This window comes from Nelumbo lutea, chromosome 6, assembly GCF_056320005.1.
Source record: "Nelumbo lutea isolate HS-2025 chromosome 6, American lotus-T2T, whole genome shotgun sequence".
Taxonomy (NCBI): Eukaryota; Viridiplantae; Streptophyta; class Magnoliopsida; order Proteales; family Nelumbonaceae; genus Nelumbo; species Nelumbo lutea.
This window is the reverse complement of record NC_142689.1, coordinates 28,757,221-28,781,876: the sequence shown is the minus strand read 5'-3', so window position 1 is coordinate 28,781,876 and position 24,656 is coordinate 28,757,221. Positions and strand designations below refer to the sequence as shown.

The 24,656-nt window shown below is 33.4% G+C and overlaps 1 protein-coding gene across 2 annotated transcripts; it reads left to right on the top strand.

Annotated features, from left to right (window-relative positions):
- Window positions 1-1,127: 1,127 nt before the first annotated feature.
- On the top strand, window positions 1,128-9,648 carry UMAMIT7 (Nodulin MtN21 /EamA-like transporter family protein). 2 transcript variants are annotated; one of them, XM_088952089.1, is made up of 7 exons: window positions 1,128-1,643; window positions 1,785-1,850; window positions 2,446-2,562; window positions 3,844-4,087; window positions 6,769-6,930; window positions 8,687-8,838; window positions 9,278-9,648. In XM_088952089.1, the coding sequence occupies exons 1-7, from the start codon at window positions 1,444-1,446 to the stop codon at window positions 9,408-9,410; spliced, it is 1,074 nt and encodes a 357-aa protein (XP_088808215.1). In that variant the 5' UTR covers window positions 1,128-1,443; the 3' UTR covers window positions 9,411-9,648. The 2 variants fall into 2 exon arrangements, with proteins under 2 accessions (XP_088808215.1, XP_088808216.1); XM_088952090.1 differs by having other exon boundaries at window positions 1,158-1,643; window positions 3,844-3,997.
- Window positions 9,649-24,656: the final 15,008 nt, after the last annotated feature.

Here is a 24,656-nt window from a genome sequence, read left to right as displayed (position 1 = left end):
ATGGCCCACGTCGGTCAGCAAATGCACTTACCCTGCATGGCTGATATGGGGGTATTATAATTGGATAAAGCATAGCCATCGAGAGACCCTGGGGACCTCGTTTTCCATTACCTTTTCAGCTAACTTACCCAGAACTTGGGTACCTTTTTTCTTTCAAATTGGATAAAGCATACCCATGATTTAAAAAAAGGGAAAATTTTCGATTAGTACCTGTATTTTGGCTAGAGTGATAATTTAGTTTCCCAATTTTAAAGTATAATAATCCCGTATTCAAATTTTCAAAATGTGATAATTCAGTATTTGAACTTTTTAAATGTGATAATCCAGTACCTATCGTTAATCGGTTCATTAATCAGTCGTTAAGTGACATTTGAAAAGTAAAAAATGTCCTTCAAATACCATCTAATTCTCTTTATCAACCATTCAAATGTTGACAAAAAATTAAACACTCCCAAATCTTAACATCTTTTATTCAAAAAAGTTGATAACTATTTAGAAGAATCTAGAATTTGGGACTATTCATTTTATTGTTAATGTTTGGATGATTGATAAAGATAATTAGATGGCATTCTTAGGGCATTTTTAACTTTTCAAATGTCACTTAACAGTTGATTAACGGATTGGTTAACAATGACTACTGGATTGTCAAATTTTGAAAGTTCGAGTATTAAATTCATTTTAGTGTTTGGGGTCTAAATTATCACTTGAGCCAAAGTATAAGGTATTGATCGGAAATTTTCCCTTAAAAAAATCATAAGATATAACTTGGCCACATTGTTTGGTGGTGCGGATTGGATTTGATCTTCGGAAGCCGCTGATTCAAATGGGCCTCTCTCTCTCTCTCTTATCTATATGTACAGTCTACACCATATTTAACACTACGCATAATATATAACCAATATGTCTTGTGGTATTAGAAATTGATGGATGTATCTTGAATTTTCTTATACCTTTTTTCTCCCCACTTTGATCGAGTAAAATTACTTATTTTGATTAGTTGGTATCAAAGTTTTTAGGTGATAAGGAGGCAAAGATGAAAGAAATTGAAGACCACATTTTCAACCTTACAGTTTTAACGTCCCATGCACGTACATACTATTTAAACTTAACCAACTACAAGCAATAACCGTTTGGTACAACTTTCCACCAATTCTATTGTCTCACCCAAATCAAAACGACAGCTTGCTCTTCCATTCCTGAGGGCGAGGCGAAGACTGGTAGGAAATGGGAGGGGAGCCATGAACGTTAGTTGAGTTGGGGGGGTAGAGAGAGAAAGCTTGGATCGACAGAAAAAAAAAAAAAGAAACGAGAAAGGAAGAAGAAAGAGAAGAATAAGGAGGAGCAAAAAAAAAAGGAAGAAGAAAGAAAAGGAGGAGGAGGAGGAGGTGGAGGGTTGAATTTTAGAGCAGCCACGAATTAATCAGCGGTCTCAACTCTCAAGAGATGTTTGGGTTTTCTGGAGGTGGATTTCTGGAGGAGGTTGTGATTGTAGTCGGTTTGGTAATCGTTCAAATTTTTTATTCGGTTTATTCAGTGGCTGTGGCTCGTCTTCTGTCCATTGGTTTCAGCCCTCTCTTTCTCACTATCTGTGGAACTCTTGCCACCTCTGTCGTCCTTTTTCCTCTCTCCATTTGTTTTGAAAGGTTAGAGAATAATTTTATTACTGGAATTACCTTCAGTTGTTGTTCGTTAAAATTGTTCCGTGGAATAGAAACTCTTCTTCTTCTTCTTCTTCTTCTTCTTTTTAAATAAAATTCTGGTATCTGTCTGTTTAAATGCCACAGGCACAAATGGCCCAGGGAATTCAGTCTCAAATTGCTGATTCAATTATTGCTGCTTGGCTTTGCAGGGTAAGGAATTTCATTAGTTTTTAGCAGAAAAAACAGGTCCATATAAATTATGGGTCTGTTTCGTTGGCAGAGTCTGATAATGGAATTGGAATGGGCCATCATTTGATCGGTTGGAATTGAAATCTCATTCTATGGATAAGGCGGAGTTAGTAATTTTTTATGAGGGGGCCAAAAGCTAGGAAACATAGGTAAGGGAGTCAAAATAGTATTTAAATGGGTTTTATGAGAATTTTAAAGGCATAGGAAGGGGGCGGGGGGCATGGCTCCCCTCCGCCACCACTTGGCTCCGCCCCTGGGAGTGGGGGGAAGGGGAAAAATATACATGAGAGAGTGTAATAGACGTGGGGATTTCTGAGCCCCTTGGGTCCCTCCTGGCTTGGCCGCTGCCTATGGAATGACATTTCTTCTCCCCTCACTTGGGGATGAGAATATCAATTCCAATTCCTATCTGAACCAAGCGGGCGGAAGAATAGACCATTTTGATTCTGATTCTAACTTTTACCGAGAGCTAAAAGGACGCTATATTTTCTCCATTCCCATTTAATTTTTTGAAGAAACAATTGCGAAAATTGTTCCATGTTTTATTCATTTTTAGGGTAACTCTTTTCCAAGTCTTCATGCTAATAGGCGTCAAGATGACTTCTCCAGCAATTGCTTCTGCCATGCCCAATCTTGCTCCAGGGCTCATCTTCATCATCGCCTGCTGTCTCGGGTATAATTTCGCTTTGCTACAAATACACACATGTTGACATGAACAAACAACAAGCACATAACATGATCCTACATTTGATATCCCCTAAAACTGACATGATTCTGCTTTTTTGTGTTGTAGTTCCTTTATGTTATATTTGGTTTGAAGGAAAATGTAGGGAAAAAAAGGGAAAGGTAAGAAAACCTATATAAGGTTAAATGCTCCATTTCCTTTCTATTCCTTTCCCTACTTTTTTCCTTTAAACCAAACACAGCCTAAATTGGTCCAACCAGTGGAAGCATATAGGACGATAGAGTTTAGACTTACTGTGTTGATGTTGATGATGATGATAGAGGTATAATTTAGGCAGTTCTATTGGGCCCAATGTATTAAACATGGCCTCAAACGGTTAAACCTATCTAAACTGATAGATGGTTATGTATGTATGTAGTTGGGGGCTTGGGGCTAATATGGGATGGGCTAGGCTTGGGCTACCTGAGGTTTTGGGCCTGGGCTAACGTAAGAATAAAATCTAAGGCCAACAACATGTAAGGCGACCTATGTTGTTAATAAGAAAAAAACAATATTTTATTTTATAAAAATAAAAGAAATCATTAGATTTCCAAGAGTATTAATTTTATATAAAAATAATAATTAATAAAATATAAATATATTTAATTAAAAAGTAATAAAATATACACATTGAATTAAAAATGTGGGATAGATTGGATAAATCGTACCATGCAAAGCATGGAATCATTCTTAGTAATGTGGATTTGTCAATGATGAAAACCTATGGGTGAGAAGTTTGCTTGTGGTGTGTACCGATCCACTAGATAGTGTGGATCGATCCACACCATAGGCCAACCGCAACACCTTTAAGAGGTCATGGTGCATTTCAAAACACAATATATCGTGGTCACCAAACACCCACTAAATCTCGCAAATAAATCAAATAACACAGATTCTACAGCTCAAATAGCTATAGATCTAACAAACAGACAAACACAAACCCTTTATGATTCCTAAACTTGTGTGTAAATTCATTATCTATTTAAAGATAAATAAATTTGATTATTTCATTATTTCGATAAGCATATATAAGATGGATAATTCTAACTACTGACACCAAATTAGTACATAATGTTGTCGAGGGTTCAAGGAATCCATGCCCTAGATATGAGATTTTAGCTTCCCCCCACCAATCTAGCTATGACATGGATTCCCTGAACCCTCAAAACGTTCAATGTGGCTCAAGCACGGTATAACAACTCTTTAATATTTTGTAGTTTTTCTCTGTAGGTTTGAGCGAATCAACCCAAAGTGCATCTACAGCAAGATCAAGATCATAGGAACTGTTGTGTGCATAACTGGGGCAGTTATAATGAGCGTTTTATATGGTCCTGGAGTCTCAAAAGCAATTCCGGATACAACAGCAAAATCCCCGACCCTAAAAGTACTTACCTTGATTGATAAAGACAATATCATCGGTTGCATCTATCTACTTTCTGCAGTTTTCATCTTATCGTGTACCATTGTTTTGCAGGTATGGTGATCCCTTGAGCCCTGATTAAATGGGAGGGATTTAGTTTTATTAGGGTTGTGTTTGGTTTGAAGGAAAAAATAGGGAAAGGTAGGAAAATCTTTACAAATCTTTTCCTTCAAACCAAACATAGCCTAGGGAAACTGTTTTCTTACCAGGCTTCTCTGAACAACATACACTCTTTTTGCCACGTGGACAGCTCACATTGCCAATCCACATTGCTCATTAGACAAGGAACTAAGGACCTTTGGTTAAAACACTCAGAAAATAGTGATCATTTTAGACACTTAGACACGTGGCAATCTTTTAAGCTGAAATTTACATTATAAATTTGTCTCAGATTGGAAAGAGTATAAATACAAATATGCAAATTACAAAGCCTTAATATTTTGTATTTCAAAACATCATTAAGATATATTTCCTAACTTATTACTAAGGCTCAGTTTGAAAAGAATACAAATACAAATATATACAGTACATATATATACAAATAAATACAATATTTTGCATTCTACATATTTGTATTTTTTACTCCTTCCAAACTGAGTCTAAACAATTAAGGGAGATCAATGCCCCACATGTACATCTGACATCTTAGTGTGCATTGGGAACATATCCCATATTTGTCATTGGGAGATTTTCCCAATATATGATTGGGATGTGCTGTGGGGTGCCCCCTGTGGGATGCTGATGTGAACTCCATCTTGAGTAGATTAGAAACTCTCAGCTCATACATAGGGGATTGTGATGAATTCGGATCTCCTGCCATCACAACCACACATGGAGAACATCTCATCCTTGTAGATAGTATTGTACACGGGGAGATGTTCCCAATGCATGGGGGAAGTGTCTTATAGGTAGACATGAGTAGGGTTCTTGTGGGTAGGAGATCCGAAATCGGTTGTGACACCCTCAAATTTTGTTTTGCAATGACTCGTCTCCTCTGTACTCTTGATTTTAGAACTTTGTCCCTGACTCAGTTTGGAAAGAGTACAAATGCAAATTTGTAAGCATAAATACATATAAAATAATACAAAATACAAGGTTTTGCACTCTACATATTTGCATTTGTACTCCTTTCAAACTCAGCCTAAGGCTTAATTTGGAAGGAGTACAAACACAATTATGTAGAGTGCAAAACCTTGTATTTTGTATTATTTTACTTGTATTTGTACTGTATAAATACAAATATGTAGAGGGCAAAACCTTATATTTTGTACTACTTTGTATGTATTTGTATTGTGCATATTTGTGTTTTTACTCATTCCAAACTGAGCTTAATAGATTTGAGAAGGTTGACAATGAATGCGTACTTACCAAATTACCCATTGAAGATTTTACTACGGACCAACAACACAAATTACAAAAATACCTATTTTGAAGGACAGAGGGCAAGGTCATGAATTACCACCAACCTTTGTTGAAGATGATGAACCGCTTGTTTAGTTGGACTTTCATAGAGGGCATGAGTCGCAATCAGCCTTTAATGAGAAAAATATTAATAAAATAAAAAAGATAATATTAAATAAATTAATTAATTAATAAAATAAGAAAGATAGTGAAAATAATAAAATAATAGTTAAAATAATAGTAGTAGTAGTAGTGAAACATATATTAATAAAATTAATAAAATCATTACAACAATTAAAATATAGTCAAAGATAACAAAATAATACATAAAATAGTTACAATAACAATTCAAAACAATTAAATAACGAATGGTAATAATTAATTTAATAATAATCAAATAATTAACATAATGAAAGTAATAATTACAAATAGTTAAAATAATAAATCACTTTCATCATTTTAATCATATTATTATTATTTAGTTATTTTCAATTACTATTGTAACTATTTTATATATTATTTTATTATGTCTAATTATATTTTATTATGATTAAGCTTAACTATGTTTGTTTTTAATAATTAAACTATTTATTAAAATAATAATAATAATAATAATAATTTATTATTATTATTTTATTATTTCTTTTTAGTTATTCTTCAAAATGTTTTAACTATTATTTTATCATATTTGTTTTTATATTAATTATATTCTAAAATAACGATTAATATCAATTTATTAATTATTGTTAATTGTAATTAATGTAAGTATCTATTCTCATAATCAATTATTTCAGTAAAATTGTAAAGTAACTATATTCAAGGTTCAACATTCAGGTTTCAACTTACATATTCTATATTCTGATATCAAATATAGCAAAAAAAACCAATTTTCAAAGTACTTTTTCAGATCATTTTTTCTTTTTAGACATCAAATTTTAGACCAAAAGAAGTTAAAAAGCAAAATGATCTCAAAATTAAAAGCAACATAACGATAGTTTGTTGTCTTAAAATGTATAAATATTCACATGTCAGTTATACCTTATATATGGGAATATTCCATATAGTTAACTGAGAGAATGGTAAGAAAGGTACAAAAGTGCTGGAGTACAGAGATCTGTGTTTGTTGCAAAGCAAAGTTTGTTTGGGAGCCTAATGTCACAACTCCCTAATATTATTTAGAAATAATCCTCAGTCCTCACCATTTCGTTGCATTTCGTTGCATTTCCTTGCAGAAAATTGATCAATGATTTCATATATATCTTTAGCAATTACAAGCTGACATGTTCTTAATTTTCCAATATTTTTTTTATCTTTGGTACTCAAATGTTCCACAGGCGGCAGCTTTGGGTGATTTTCCGGCACCTATGTCGGTTAGCGCCATTACTTCCTTTATTGGTGGAATCCTAACTTTAGTTGTACAGTTGATTGAAGACCATAGAATTGATACTAGTTGGCAACTTGTGAGTGCTCTTCAAATTATTGAGTATTCTCTATTGGTAAGCATAATAACCCTTTTGTTTTTTATTTTCTCCTCTAATTTAATATTCCTCAAGAACATCCGATCCTATTGCTCAACTTCTATGTACGTAGTCCTTTCATATTAACCTCTGTTGTTGTCTAAAGTCTGAAATATGTAAAGCTTTCTGCTTTCAACTAATTGAAGTAGACGGATTATTGATTGTTTTCTTTACTCACTCAATTTCAAACCTGACTTCATCTAGGAGATTTCTTTTTCAACTCCAAAATTTTTAGTCCTGTTTGATTCGTAGGAATAGGGGTTTGAAATCAGAATTGGAATGGGTTATTCCATTTTTAACTGTTTGATTGAACAGAATTGGAATTCTATTCCCATTCTTATTGGAATGACATTCCCTCATCTGAGAATGAAATCTCATTTTTGCTCATTGTAATTTTCATTCTCATTCCTGTTTTAACCAAATAGACCATTTTGATTTCGATTACAACTGAAAATCAAATGGACCCCTATTTTGTTTACTAAATTCAATCCAGTATCAGATTCAATAACCCAAATATTCTAAAAGATGGTTAAAGGAGGTGAGTTGCATCAAGTTGGTAGTAGGCACTAAAACTTCTACCAAATTCTCATCAACAGGATATTATGTTGGCAATCGATTCCATTTTACCCCAAACCTGGCATTTGGAAAAAAATCATTGAAAAAATCAACAACCCATTGACTCGGGCGGTCGAACCGTTAATCCATTTAACGGTTTTGACCATTTTTTATTTTTTAATTTGTTTGTTAGAACGGACCGTTTGTTCTAACCGGACTGTCAAACTATCAACCGAAAAACTGATGGTCAGAACGATTCCATTTCCAAATCGTTTTTTAAAACATTGATTTATATTTCAATCATCCAATCTATCTATCTATCTATCCACACATATACACAATTGAAATTGGGTTAGATATGTATTCGATCTAATTATTGAATGGTTCCAACTTTGAGTTCGATTTGTTTATGTAAATCCAAAATAATTGGATCCGGTCTTGGACTCTCATACCACCACATTGAGTCATTGACAGCTCTAATTCAGATATGTGCATAAACCTAAGTTTTATCGGAAGACACATTGTATTACATAGATCTGTGTAATTTGTTATATCATACTATCACCAATGCTGGCATGATCATCCAACCTTACTTCTACTGTTGCTTCTATTCTGGATTCAGAGTTTTTTAGACTTTAAAAGAAATTTTCTACAATTATCTAGAAGTAGAATCTCCTTGTCAAATTTTATAATGTTGAATTCAAAGAGGGGTGGGTATTGCCTGTGTACACTTAAGAAGGATAATGAATTCTAACTAAGGGCCTGTTCATTTGCTCTGAAATCTGACATCTGAAAATACAATAATTACATTAAGAAGTATATTGGTTTTGGTGAATTTTTCTTTCCTCTAAATTTTAAATACAGAAAATGTTGTTCTGAATTCTGAAAATGATCAAATATCCATTTTGACCCCATATATAAGAGTTGTTTGTCTTTTGGGGGGTATCATTGAAAAATAAAAAATTGTATGATTGCACTTTAAGAGATAAGAGGAAACGAACAACCATTTTTCTCTTAAAATTAAAAGATTTTTCTTAAGAGATAAGAATTAAGAGGAAATAAATAGACCCTAAAGCTTGACTGTGTTAAAGACCGGTAAGTTAATTAGATCACTTTCATTTGTTTGATGATTTCTTGTGTGTGTCTCCACATTTGATGTTCAATGCTTTTGCTAATGCAGCTAGGAGTTTTCAGTGGACTATGTACTAGTTTTAGTGCTTGGGCAGTGAAGAAAAGAGGCCCTGTCTTTGTGTCCATGTTCAATCCCATTGGAACTGTCTCCTCTGTCATTCTTTCTGCCATCACCCTAGGTGATTACATCACCCTAGGAAGGTATGTATGAATTTCTTTTTTCATTCTATGCTGTTTGGTTTGTGGGAATAGGGGTCTGGAATCGGAATCAGAATGAAACATTCCGATTTCAACTGTTTGATTGGGCAGAATGGAATCCCACTCCCATTTTTGGTGGAATGACATTCCCCTATTTGAGGTAATGGCCATTCCCTCCCTCTCGCTTGGGAATGAAGTCCCATTCCATCTGATTCCAATTTCTATTATGATTTATGTCTTAACTGAATAGATTACAGAAATAGACCATTTCCATTCCAAATCCAACTTTGAACCAAATGGACGCTTAGTGTGGGGAGAAAATTCTCTCTCCCTCTCTCTGCCTCTCTCTCTCTCTCTCTCTCTCTCTCTCGCTCTCTCGCCATGCTTTCTGTGTCTATAGGTAAAATTTCAGTATGGGTACTGAACAGTGCTTGCTTTGCAGCCTGATAGGAATGTTGATCATGTTTACGGGACTCTACTTTGTGCTATGGGCTAAGAAGAATGAAGGATATATTGTCGAAGAAGATGTTCTGAAGTTGAAACAATGTGATTCAGCGAGGCCTCTCTTGAGCTAATATTTTCTTCATCTCATCAGCCATTAGTTCACTCTCTATGTATTATATATACTCAAGTTAATTAGAACCTCAGACTAAAATTGGCTTAATTGCTTCTTCAAATGATCCAGTCATTGACAAGATGTATATTTAACCTGAAGTAACACAGTTGGAGTCAAATCAAACTGTGAAACCATGACCATTGGTGGAGATGTATTTTAGTTTAGGGCTCTGGATACTAAACATTAGAATTTTACAATTGGGCTCTTCTTGCAAAAGTAGCCCAATGGGCTAGAGTTCTAATTGAGAGCATACACTTCAAATTGACTACTATTTGGAAGGTGAAGTTGGGCCAACGTCCATCATAGGCTTGGTGGAGTCTTCTGCTGGGTCCTGACTTGTTTCAGAAAGGAATGATACGACATATTTGGAAATTGTAATGGATAACCTGACAGAAATTAGGTGGCGGAATTGATTCAGCAAAGGTCCAGAAGAAGTAATTTGCAAGTGCTCCAAAATCTGTTCACATCTGCGGAAGCAGAATCAATTCTGAAAAGTGAAAATACCTCACTTCTGTGCATAACTTTGTATCAGGCCCATTCGGTTCCGTTGGTGAGAGCCCATCCGCTACTCCTACTAATTTGCATTGGGAACATCCTCCCATCACAAGTACTAGAGATGCACCTAATGCCTGCTGAGATGTGGAATATGCTCTGTGGGTATGTTTTCATCCCCATAGAATGCTTCCCACACCATTCCCACAGCATATTGCAATCACATATCGGAAACACTCCCAAACTTGTATATTGCTATTCATGGAGAGATATTCCCAATACACAGCTGCAATGTGCTGTGGAGAATTTCCGGACTCAACACAAACTGCTTGATTTCCATTGCTGTCATGGATGTTTTTGATTGGAGGGTCGCAAAGGATTGCTGCAACCATGGTCACAGCACATGTAAGCCTGAAATCAAATTGATGACCTTTTAACAAATGTTTCAGTGTTTCTTGTAAACACGGGCAATAAATATGGACAGGTTAGCAATGGAAAGAAATTAAGGACATAATGTGAATTGATTCTTAATTTCAATAGCAGGCATGCCCGTGTTTCATTGGTGGGGTGTGAAGAACTGTTAAAAAGGGGATAAGTCTTTGTTATGGGGGCACAGGATCCATATACATCCCCACTCTTTTCACCAGAGGGGTCCGGATCTCCTGTCCATAAGAACTCTCTTCACATCCATTCACATAATATCCCAGTCACATAGAAAACATTTCATCCTCTATATAGTATAATGTATGAAGAAATATTTCCAATGCATAGAGATAGTGTGTAATGAGTAGATGTAGACAAAGTTTTTATGGGCTGGAGATCCGGAGTGTCACCACAGTGGTTGAAATCTTCTATATAACATGATTTTTGGTGCACCTGATTTTAAATAGGACCCAGCTGATGGTGAGTTCCAATGCTCCAACAAGAATCAGACAAGTGGCAGGTTGTGGGGACTCCAGACCCATGACCCATGTATTGATCAATATGTCCCCAGACTGCAGCTCTGACCTTACAAATCTACATCACTCTACTCATTGTGAAACCCACCACCCTAGACTGCAGCTCTGACCTTGCAAATGGGCATCACCCTACTCATTCTGAAAAGGCTTATTTCAACCACTATTACATTGGATTAAGAGATTATTTTGACAGTATGATATTGACATCAGAGAGATTGATCCATTAAAAACCCACATTCAAGAAAAGTAGGACAAAAATGAATCAACCCTCTTCTGAAAGTAATAAAAAATCTCATGGATCATTAATATGGGCGGTTTTGAGTACCTAATCAACTCAATGCAAGTATATGTAGAGATTTTGTTAGTATTTTCGCAAGGCGTACAAGAAAGAAAGAAAGATAAGTTGGAGGCTTCAAATTGAAGCCAAACATGAATGAAATGAACTACTGTAGAAGTTATTAAATTCAAGCCCAAACTTCAAAGTTCATGACAAACCCTTGGTTCTAGTTCCTCTTAAGTCCTAATCACTTTCTTGAAACTAGCAGTTGACTGGTAGAGCTACGCTTACACCCAATCACCCATACCTCCATAAAATAATGAAAGGAGCATATTTGGATCCAGAACATGCATGTGGCACTACAAGCATCCGAGTCATCAAGAATTGATGGGATCCCATGATTTTTTCAACTTGATAAAACCACACCTTTATTTTTCTTCCTTCAGTACTGTTAATTATAATTTCCATTGACCCATCATTTACTACATAGGGTTCTCCCAATCGTCTCCACCCTCAAATTGATGGGCCTGTTTGGGAAGACTTAGCTGCTTTCACTGAATGAATTCATGAAAGCCTATTAGGGTTTAGGTGGGTTGAGTCAAGACATTTTGGGTTGATTTTAGGTTGGTTTGAATTTTGGATTGGGTCCGGAATATCCAAAAAAAAAAAAAATTGAAGTTTTACAAAATACAAGAAAAATGTTAAAAACAAAGGATTTAACCCTAAAATTCTAAAAATAAAATAAAAAACTTGAGTACTTAATAATTCAAAGAATAAACATTAAATAGTAAACAATAAAGAGTGGAGATTTCTAATAATACATAAATAATCTCAATTAAACCTAACAATCGGTCATTCTCAAATTCAGGGAGACCCTAATCCTGTTTTTTCAGATTAAGTCGAATCGGGTTCACGGATTGAGCCAACTCTTTGCCAGGTCTACCAGAAGCTGCTGCCTGAAGCACTAACAAACGGACACTTCTTGTCTAAAGGGCTTTTCTGGGGAGAGAGAATTGATCGAAGGGCAGATTTCATGTGTTGGATGGAAATACACCATGTGAGCAGTTTGATAAAGAAGAAAATTACTTAATTTCATGTTCTCCTGGTCCTGGTGCAGGGGTCCTCCTCTTATTTAATTACTACTGTGACTACTCAGCTTTGCTGGTAGCTTTGGACCAGGGCAAGTGAACGAATTATAGGGACTAGTTAACAGTCCATCATGTCACCAACTACCATTATAGTCAACCCACTACACTCTACACTAATTAAAGAGTGGCATTTGCTATGTTGGGTGGGTTTTATTTGCTCAATTAGAGTTAGCTGAGTGAAGTAAGGAGTGAAAGAAAGTCCATGTCCCAACCCCACCACTGTTGAGACCTCACCACCAATGTTGAGATCTCAACTTCAACCTTTTTTCTACCAAACATGGGTCTGAGTTTTGATTGTTTCTTGCAAAGTAAGTCAGTTTTGCTATGTAATGCCTTTTCTTTTAATAATTTTGATAGGATAAGTACTTCAAGAAGAAGGATCCATAAGGGTTCATTTTTGGTTTTAGTTACTCCTGATCATTCTTTTTAACTTTCAAACATCGAAGCAGTGTTTGAAAAATCGATCTGAAAATGAAATCACACTTTTCAGTTTGGGTGGTAGGTCAGTGCTTCAACCATCGTCTTGTGACTGTAAATTAATAATAAAAATATAAAATAAATAAAATTACAGAAGAATACAGAAACTTTCAGAAAATTTTTGTAAATAAATTAGAGGTATCTATGACATTATATGTTCATCATATTAAAAAAAAGTGTGATAATTGAGTGTTATTATTATTATGATGTAAATGGCCCAAAATACAAAAATACAAAAAATAAAATAAAAAGAGAACTAATGTCAAATCCAAAACCCACTGATTAGGTCAAATGATTCAATGGTTCAACCAACCGGCTCACTAAGTTGTTGACTTAACCAACATTTGTTTTCAAGTAATTAAGCAGTTATGGGGTAAATCCGACCTGAAAATCTGGTCAGGTGAGGGATTAACCTATCTGATCGGCTGGTTTAACACTTCAACTTGGGTTGAAAACATTGCATTGAATATGTTGGCATACCACACACTTCAATTCGGGTTTGGGTCATGTTTAACCCGTCTATGGTGACATAAAGACCGAAGAAAGGTTGGATCTAGAAGTGTAGAACACTTTTCGCCCACATTATTTTATGGGTATAGTATACTGTATACCACTTGCAAATCTGACATATACCCATGTTGGGTCTGGCCGTCAATATTCACAGAGCTTGCCTTTTCCCTTTTTAATTTGTGTTCTTTCTTCTTCTTTGATTTGTTTTCTAATATTCCATAGGACTCCCCTAATAAACAGACCAAGTGGGTACGAATCAATTGAACTAGATGAGTTCACTGGCTCCATTTGATGCCCCATATATTCTAAAGGTGTAGTTTAGTGTTTTCTTCTTTTAATTTTTGCCTTAATTATTACTTCAAAAGTGTAGCCAAGATATGTGTGAGAATATGAACTTCAAAAGTTTCATTGCTGGCTGACTTATGTAATAAAATAAAAGAAAAAAAGCAGCTTTCAGGTACGGGTTTTTAGCAAATGGAATGAATGGATTGTGTAAGCCTACGAAAGTGAAAACTTTAGAAAAATAATGAGAAGCAAATGGGGTGAAGATAAGGGAGTGTTTTGATTGGGTTAATAAGGAAACTTATGATTCAAGGAATGGAAGATGATCAAATCATTAACCCTTTGTACAAGTGAATTAATGGGTTTGCTGAGTCTTCATCAATTAGTGAGAATTAATTTCAGTTGAGGTAAATTGTGACATGTGAAGCTGTGCCAAGTGAATGAGAAAGTTAAGAGAGAAGGAATCTATCCTAACTAATTTGCTTTGTGTTTTAGTTCAAAGAAGTATTTTTGCATTACAGAAAGATATATCACAAGTAGATTGGTCCACTTGAGTTTTTTCTTTTTTTTTTTTTTTCAATTCATGTTAGGAGTGGAATGGTGACACAAGTTAATGGACCTTCACCCCATAAACAAGAGTGTTTAGAGTCATTACCCACCCTTTTGGTGGGCAATTCCACCAGATCTCATTGGTTCCACCAGCTGTAAACTTGGGAACAGCCTCATTGTCTGGTTCCACTGTTTCAGAGGGCAGTTTTACTGATTTGCTTAGAGACTTGATTGATCTGTTTATTGGGTTGTTATTAATTATAATTGAGGAGAGAGAGAGAGAGATGAGTGCATCATAAGTCAGTGTTCTTAATGAAACGAATAATTTAGGATGGATTAATTAATGTTCCATGACGAAGGCAATCCGTCACTTTGGTCTTTTATCATCCCGAGCTGGTCCAACGGAGATCACATAATCTGTACTCTGTAGCAATGTTTTACGAACGTACTCGATACGGGAACTGCTTTAACCAGTTTCCAAGTTAAGTAGTTCAACCATCCAGTTCGAATGGATTCAGTCTGTAATGTCTTACAAATAAAAAGGAAAACGGCCCGAAATTTGTTGTTCGGGTCAAATGGGTAAATGGTTTGGTCGTCTGGGTCAGCAAGTGTAGTCTGATCAGGTAGCACACATGGTGAGTGTAGATCGAGTGAGTAAGCATTTGGAAAATTTTTTGACATCTATCCTTTCAAATATCCATAGTCAATGTTTTAAAAATTGACCCAAAGGTTGAACTATTTTTGCCTCCAGGTTGTGGGTCATTAGTTTGACCGGCCTAGTCGAACGGTTCAGACTTATATATATTTTAGCAATAAATTATGTATAAATATGTTTTAGATATGTTATATGTATTATTTTATATTTAATATATATTTAATATTTTTTTATTTATAAAAATATTAAAAATTACAATTTGAGGCTAAAAAAGGGGTTTTTTCACAAAAATAGCGGGGCACCTTGGGACACATAGATTTCGAAAAATTACCCAAAATAAAAAAACACCCCAATCGGACGTCGGAGTACAAAGTTAGGGCCTCTGAAAGTTTGCATGTAGTCAGAGTGCAACTCACGACCCAATCACCGAATCGAATAGTTATTGACCAAGTCAACATTTTTTGAACGTCTGATGGGTTTTGACTGAACCGGACCCAAGATTCTGACTGAGTGATGATTCAAATGGTTCAATCGGTTAGTTCAACGATGGGTTGAAAAAGTTGCCCCTAACCTATCCTACAAAAAAATAAAAACAATTTTTAATGCAATTGTAAGAATATTTATGAAGTGCATATTGAATGTACTTCCAATGCTGTGCCTACGATAACCACTCAAGAAAGTGGCCGACAAATTTAATAGCTTTTTTAGGAAACTAACCATTTCGGGTGAAACAAAACCAGTACTCTGCCCGATTTTGGGGCCGAACGGTCCGACTATTGGGGTCAACGATGTGATGGTTGGAAAACCTTGGTCTGTAGTGTGTGGTTTATAGCCCGGCCCTGTGAACCGTGATCGTCTTGATGAAGTGAGTGATCCAGCACGATCTGATCCGTGTATGGTCCCTATACGAATGGAGATACTTAAAATTGCCACGTGTAAAGAAAGAAAAAGAAGGAAGGTAGAGGCTGGACCAGCGTCTGAAAGACCGAAACGTACCAACGGTAAGAAAGGATTCATAGCGAATCCCCTTCTCTGTTCTCGCATTCCAGTGAGGCAGTGACCATTACCAAATTTTTCTTAGTTCCTTTTGACTCTGATGGAATTTGGATAAGATGCAGAAAATAATTAAAAAAAAAAATTATAACAGCACAAAAATGTCGCCACAAATTTGAACAGTTGCTGATTGGTGGAAAGTGGAATCAGGAATTGGGACGACAAATACATGGACTAGTCAGAATAGATTCCGACGTTCCAGACAAGTATTATTAATTGGACAATACGTGTAGTGCCCTAGTTGTTGCCACATGATCAGTTGGATGTCAAAGCACTCCACTCCCTTCCCATTACTTTTTACTTAAATAGGTAAAATATAAATTAATATAATTAAATAAAAATAGTAATTAGGAAATGATTTGGGCATATAATACCTCATGTTAGATGATCTTTATATATTGAATTTTTTTATTATAAATATAGGGTATTTTTTGGATTTTCATTGGGGATGTTCCCACCAACAAATGAATGTTTTTTGTTTTAACTTTTTGTTGAAACTGCTACGTTGGTAAAAAACAAAAAACAGACACATCTTTGAACCGTGTTTTTGTATTTGGATAGTAAAAACAACTTGCTTTGTTTAAAAAACCATCAAAATGACAATCCTTAAACCAAAAAATATTTTTGTAGTATCTATCTATCTATATATGTATGATGTATGGAAATAGATGAAGCATATTCTTTAAACCAACAGTCCCATAAGATGCTCTTTGGTTCAGTTTTAGAAAAAAAAAAAAAAACGCATACAACTAATAACATATTTTTCATATTTTTGTTTTAAGAAGCAATTTCTCATCAAATTAATTAGAACATTTTAACTTGTTTTGGAACTTACAACAAGAAAAATAATCCATAGATTGAAGAACACGCCTAAACGAAAAAAAAAGCGAATAATCAAAGGCAAGGTTTTTAAAATCGACCCGAGTGGCCTGATTGTTCGAACCGAATGGATGGTTTATTCTGACAAAAAAAAATTTAAAAACCTTGCCTTAACGGATCGAATGGACAGACGGACTGAATGTCCGGATCAACGATTTATTGACCAAATCAACGGTTTTGGGGAAAAACAGAACTGGTCACCCGATTTCTCTGGTCTGGTTTGGTTTGGAAAACCATGATCAGAGGTGTGTTTTGTCACTAGATGCTTGAAGTGAGGTATCGATATTCTGAAATTTCTGATATAAATCCCAAAAATTTATGCCATATGGAAATACAACATGCAAAACAAGAAACCAAGAAAAGCAAGTGCTAACATCAATGTTTTAAAAATCGACCCGGAACTAGAATTGCTTTGGCCACTGGTTTTTGGGTCAATAGTTTGACTATCCGGTCGAAAAGACAACCCATTCTGATTTAAAAAATTAAAAAGTTAAAAAATAATTAAAATAAAACAGCCAAAAATATTGTTCAGGCCAAGGAGTTGATAGTTCAATTGCCCGAGTCAATGGATCACTGACCAAGCCAACGGTTTTATTCTAGGAACAATTTTAGGGTGAAATAGAAGCAGTTGCCTAAATGGTTCCCTAATCAACTGGTCTGACTGTTTGGTTTGGTCCAGATTTCAATGCCTTGGCTAACATAAAAAACAAAAAAATAAAAAATAAATAAACAAAAAACATTCACAAGAATACAATTATTCATCACAGTGGTTAAGTCTTGACCAAAGCCCATGACTAGGGGTGATCATTTCAGCTTGATTCGGAAAATCCGGGCTTGGGCATAAGTTTTTTGTTAAGGCCTGGCCTAGCCCGGATATTTATAAATAATATACATATATATATATATATTGTTATTTAAAAATATTTGATAATTGATGCTTTATATATTAAATAGAGATTTGTAGGAGATTAAAGATTTTAATCTTACGGTCTTAGATCTTACCAAATTCTAATCTAGTATTTAATGAAATATAGAAATTACTAAACCCTAATCTTCTCGGTTCTCTCTCTCTCTCTCACACCAATTTCTCAAAACCATTGCCAGCACCCAATCTCTCTCTCTCTCTCACCAAAAGACGAATCTTCTAGTGATGAAGACTCCTCCACTCGTGAAGATAAATCTGAAGTTTAGAGTGGTTGCAAGTTTTGGGTGAAATTGAAACCATTTTCAATATTTATTACTTATTTATTTACATCAATTTGAAATACTTTTTCTTAGTTTGCTAATATCATTTTTATTTCACTTTTTATTTGTAGGAGTTGAATTGAAGATGGAGCCCCTTATAGAGATGTTTAAAGTTGTTTTGTGGGATATTACATGACAATGGATGGTTTTTTTTTGATAGATATTATAAGTTTTAGGTTGATTTTTTGTTGATAGAAGAATTTGTTTGTTAAAATTATCATTTGAAACTTATCAATTACACGGCATAAGTATTTAATTTCTTTTATGTTAAAAGCTTTTGTCTTGATATTAAATTTAAAGTTTCTTGCAGGTTATTATAATCTCCACGACAATAAGTGAAAAAAGTATAATTGTTTAATTTTGGAACTGAAATATAATAATTATGCCCAAAATATTGGCCCAGCCCGGCTTGGGCTCAAACTTACATTTGTAGGCCCATAATGCGTGCTGGGCCAGGCCTGGGCCTAACCTAAGCCTATTGTTATGAAGGCAAAGCCTGGCCCAGCCCATGATCACCCCTACCCATGACACTCGACATGTATTTCCTCATCATTGTCTTCATGTCAAATACTAAGGAAAGAGTATAGGACTATCCTTTTTTGAATTTATTTTGTTAATTTAGACATTCTCTAACTGCTTTATTTAAGTCTCAGAAAGGCCAGGAGATATCCCTACTCAAACTCACTGATTGGAATTGATGGTTTCGTTGTTGTAGTGGTATTATATATACTACACAATAACCTTGGGTGATCAGATATGTCCCAAATGATATTTGGTTTGGGCACATTAATTTAATTTTTTAAGGGTTACACCCATAATCTTGGAATCTGGATTTAGTCTTCATAGAACGCACCTCACAAGTCATACCAATCTCAAGCAATTGCAGTTGTGCATTGGGATTATCTTCCCATGAGTGATGTTATAAGAAGGGGAGATGTTCCCCAATGCACGGTTACGATGGGCTCTGAGGTTGGCCTAACGCATGCTTTTTATGAGGAGTAAATCCGAAATTAATCTAAGCATTGTTTTAAAAGGCTATTAAGGCGAATCTAAGAAAAAATGCCTGGCCTCAATAGCCTCAGACTCCACTAGCAAGGCTTAGGCTTTAAGTTGTTGGATGCTTAGGCCTTTGGACTTTAGGCGTCAACTATTTGGCATGCTAATTTAAAGAGGTGTAAAATAAAAATTTAAGAAAAATGTTTTGTTTTATATAGATTGGCGTTTTGAACAAATACATAAACATATAAATAATTAATAAACGTATATAAATGTATAAAATAGCTTGTTTTAGTTTATTTTCCGTATGTTCATGCTTTATTCTTACCCACTTTTACCCCATATTTGATTATCTATTTTGCATCACATACAAATGCATACAAGTGCAAGAAACCAAATGAGATTAATGCTTTATTCTTAAAACACTATTGGTTCATATTCTTGAGCTTAAAGTTTTGACTAATACTGTTTTGTTCTATCGTTTAGATTTTAGGAAAAAGCTACTATGTTAAGATTCTAACCGTGCAAAGTTCAAAGTATTGATACGATATACTATTGTATCGTAGGGTATTGATACCCATTTTTAAGGTATTTAAGAAACTCTTTTTAATAATTAAATAACACAAATTAACCATGCTTTTAATGCAAAATTTAAAAGATGTCCATGGTTCAAAGTGTTGATATTCGATACACCCTTTCGGTTCATTGGGGTGTATTAATACTAATTTTGGCTCTAATATATCAAATAAATCATATAAGATCTTAATTTTATATTTTTTATGTTATTATTGTTTATGAATATATCCATTTTCTTTTGATCGAGGCTTATGACTCAAAACGGCTTGAGGCTTATGCCTAACCCTTATACCCAACCGCTGGCCCCCGGCTTTATCCTTTTAAAACCTTGACATGGAGACAATAAATTCATCTTTAAAAAGATAAAAATGCCTTTAATGTTGAATTCACTATTACAAATAATGGTTCCTTTGTTTTTTCTTTAGATTGCGCATGGTTTATGTATATAAAAAAATGGTTTTTTTTTTTTTTTTACCCAATAGATCTTATCTTATTAGTAAACGTAACTTATAATTGGTGCTTAAATTGAACAACTCTCATGGGGGAGTGTTGGCCAGCTTTGAATAAGGGTGTTTTTGTCTTTTAAAAAACAAAATCCGATAACGAACTCAAAAATGAGACACCTCCTAATTATAATTAAGCATGAAGTTTACGTAGAGGAAACAACTTTAAAATGGAGTTGGAAGTAATTTTTTCATAAGGCTCAGTTTGGAAAGAGTAAAAATATGTATAAATACATAAAAAATAATACAAAATACAAGGTTTTGAGTTCTATATATTTGCATTTATACTTCTTTTAAATGGAGCCTAAAACTTATTTCCGAAAGAGTATAAATACAGATATATACACTGTAAATAAATACAAAAATTTGTACTTTGTATTTGTCCTCCTTCAAAACCGAGCCTAAAAGAAAAGAAATCCCAACAAAAACGTTGTCATTTTTCAGAAAAAAAAAATACATCTGAATTATCAACTTTGTATGGGACACTTCGGGAAACTACATCTGATGTGGATAGCCAGCTATATATAGAAGGTTCCATATGAGTGTCACCGCAAATTGCGCGTCTACATTTTACGATAATTTCGATCAACTTTGTCCAACCATTGGTGCATTATAATTTTTTTTTCTAAAATTTGGAATTCTAGGACTTTTTTGGGTTAAGTTTTAATATTATATAAAAAATCGTGGATTTAAATAACTGAAACTGAAATTTTACAAAATTTCGTAAAAGTTATTTATCAGAATTTAAACAATTGCCACATCAGCAAAATCACATAGTTTTTGCTGATGTGGCAGTTGCTTAAAAAAGCAAAATCATATATTATTAATGTTAGCACACGAGTATGGATCTGCTGCACTAAGCATGAATATGTGTGACAGATGTTCAGGAGTTGGTGTAAAAGGAAAGGAGATTATCTGACTCAATAGTTGTTGAGTAGGTTGTGAAACCAAGAATAACACTTCACACCAGTTATAAAGTATATATATTTTGTCACTATCATGGGGCATTATCATTGGTCCTACAGCCTGTTATTCACAGATAAAGGGTCTAGCTAATCAGAATTTGTGTAAAACTCAGTTACTATTTGTATAAAATGGAAAACTAGCCACACACTAATTGCTTAATAGTAAGTATAGGAAAAAAGTGCAGTAGATCTGGATACTTGGCCAATGGCCACCTCTCTTAAACCGAGGGATTTAGATTAGTTGAAGGGGATGGCTGTTCAGCAGGTTGTGGAATCAATAATGAATTTTCATATTAGTAATAAATTCATGTGCCCCACTGTAAAGGATGCAAGTCTCATGCATTTTATTATTGTCATGGAACCTTATCATTGGTTCTACAGCCTGCTGAACAGCTATTAAGTTCAGCTAAAATTTGCTCCACATTGAGACCAATTAGTTGAATTGGATGGCTGTTTTATAAGCCACTGGACCAATAATTTTGCTCCACTCTAGTTATAAATGCAAGTAAGAAATTGAGTGATTATGGGCTGGGACTGGTGCATGTGGGGCAAAATGATTTCATTCCACAGCCAGTAAATTAGCCATCAAATTCAGTTAATCCTTTCTCCCTTAAATCATGTTTCCCAAAGCAAAAGACTAGAACGACACACACACATATAGTTTGACGTTGGCCTAGGCAAGCCCAATTACCAAAGGGTCCTACATCATCTTCCAAAGAACTCTAGTATATATTTTGAGGTTTGCACGATTGGAAAGAATAAGAATGGACAATAAATAATGATAATGATTTTGTAGTAAGGAATAACCTTTTGACACAAAGATCGAGAGAGAGAGAGAGAGAGAGAGAGAGAGAGAGAGAGAGAGAGAGAGAGAGAGAGAGAGAGAGCCCATAAATACCATGTCTCAATGGATGTAATTGGAAGAAGAAAAATAACCAGTAATCTATACTACTTTAAAAAGTATGAATAGCCTCAAGAATATTTCTTAAATTTTGTGATGACAAAATTTACCTCTTTATACTTAAATTTATTGATAAAAAATGAAGGAAAACATGTTAATTAATTATTTATATTAAATGAGTTTGAAAAGAGTTAATTTTAAGATATTCAATGCATTCAATTATCTTTCATTAAATCTAACATTTACGGTGTTAATTTGCATTCATATTCATTGAATCATATATTTAGGCTTCTTCGTTTCTTCTCATCTTTAAATTCTATAATTAAATGAATACATAATAAATTAATAATTTTAATAACATAAAAAACCTATACTTTTAAAATTTACCTTGAAAAAAGTGTTTTCATCTAGGTGGTGGTAAGAAATTAAACCATTTGGGTCAAATGGGCCAATCCATGTTGCCAAATTAAATAATAAAATTCAAAAATATATAGAATGCAAAAATATAGAAATTAAAAAACTAGTAATGTTTTTAACATCATAAGTATGATAAACAATGTTTTAAAAATCGACCCGAAGGCTGACCCTCTTTTGCTTTCAGGTCACAAGTCACCAGTTCAAATGTCAAGTCAAACGAGTCAAACCACTCTGCGTTAACACTATGTGTGTGTGCGTAAAAATACATATTTTATCAATAAATAATATAATTATGTTTTACATATATCATAGTTTTGTTTTACATGTATTACATATAACATATGTATTATGTTATATTTATTTATGTTTTTTTAATTATGTTTTAATTTTTTTTATATTTATAAAAATATTAAAATGTGCAATTTAAGGCCAAAATAGGGGTTTTTCCGCAAAAATAGCAAGGCAAGGTGCATAATGCTCTTGAGACGTATAGATCTTGAAAAGTTACTCAAAATAAAAGGAAAGATAATCCCAATCGGACATCAAAGTGCAAAGTTATGACTTCTAAAAGTTTGCACATAATTAAGTGCGCAACCTTCAATTTGGTTACTAGGTTAAACAGGTCAATGGTTGAACCACCCAAGTTATACAGTATTTAACCAAAAGGGGGAGTTTCAGTAGAACCAAACCAATAATCAAGGCTGAGTGACGATTCGAACGGTTCAATCAACCAGATCAACAACAAGTTGAAAACATCGGTAATAAATAAGAAATGCTTTTATTAATGATGAAAATGAAATATAAAATTTAAAACCAACCGAAAGTAAAACTAATTTTCTATTATCTCTCATTAAATCTCATATCTAAGGTATATTCTCTTATTAAGTCTTACATTTTAGATATATTTTTTCTCATCATTAAATTGTACCAATTAAATCCACAACATTAATTTTAATAATATAAAAATAAATATTCTGAAAAATAATTTGAAAAAAAAAACCATTTTCTTCCCTTGGTGGTGGGTAAGCAATTCAACCATTTGGGGCCAATTCCGTTAATAAATAATGCCATAATTATATATTAAAAAATTAAAATATATAAAATATATAATACAAAAAATAAAAAAGAAATGGGCATGCCATTAATATTGTATATTCATTATGATGAACATAAATAGTATTATAAGAAGTACTTTTGTAAATAATGAAAATGGAATGCCAAAATTAAAATCAACCTAAAAATGAAATGATGTCATAGTCAAATAATAAAATTTTAAAAAATAGAAAATACAAATAATCACAAAAATAAATACTATACATAAAGATATAATGTTATATATTTATAAAAAATAAAATATTGGTTACATATATAATATTATACATTCATTATATTGAACGAAAATAAATATTATACATAAGATACAAATTTATCAATAAAGAAAATGTAATAGAAAATTTAATGTTAACCTAGAAATCAAACTATTTTTCTTTTTGGATTGTGGGTTAGTGGTTTGGGTCAAATGGATTAATCGATGGTATAATAGTTAAATAATAATTATTTAAAAAATAATAAAAAAGTACAAGTAATCAAAAGAATACATAAAAAATTATGTATTAATTAAGTCAAACAAAAATTAAGTGTGATAAGTAAAAATTATGTATATAATGTAGCTGAAATATATAATTTAAAATTGATCCAAAAGAAAAAACTATTTTCTTATTTAAGTGGTGGGTCAATGATCAAACTTTTCAAAGAAATTCATGATATCATAATTGAATAATAAATATTTAAAAACGATAGAACACAAAAGATAAAAAAAGTAAAGAGTTTTGTCAAAAACATTTTGGAACATTTCTAATGTTATATAATCATCATATTAAATAAAAATAATTGTTAAAATAAAAATTATTTTTATGTAAGACATAAATAGAATACAAAATTTAGTAGCAGCAACAGTAATAATAGTAGTAGTAGTAGTAATAATAATAATAATAATAATAATAATAATAATAATATTAATAATATTAATAATATTAATAACTGTATTTTAAAATTTTTGAAGATGCACCATGGACAAGTATTTAAGTTTATTTTTAACCATATTATTATTTTTATTAATTTTCAATTTCTATCTCAAATATGATATATCTAAAATTAAAATAATTAATATAAAAAATTATACGTATAATACACGTGCTTAATTACTAATAGCTTAAATTGGGAGAAATTTATGTGGAAAAGCGGCATAGACCAACCGACAGAGCAGGAGAAGCAAGGTAGTTTTCTTGGCTTGGAATTGAAGGGATATGAATAGGTTGGCA

Bases quoted from the DNA above. Each gene is read 5' to 3' on its own strand.
- UMAMIT7 (XM_088952089.1), top strand. From the start codon at position 1,444: ATGTTTGGGTTTTCTGGAGGTGGATTTCTGGAGGAGGTTGTGATTGTA. The intron at 1,851-2,445 runs GTAAGGAATTTC...ATTCATTTTTAG, and splicing joins TTGCTGCTTGGCTTTGCAGG to GGTAACTCTTTTCCAAGTCT. The intron at 2,563-3,843 runs GTATAATTTCGC...TTTTCTCTGTAG, and splicing joins ATCATCGCCTGCTGTCTCGG to GTTTGAGCGAATCAACCCAA.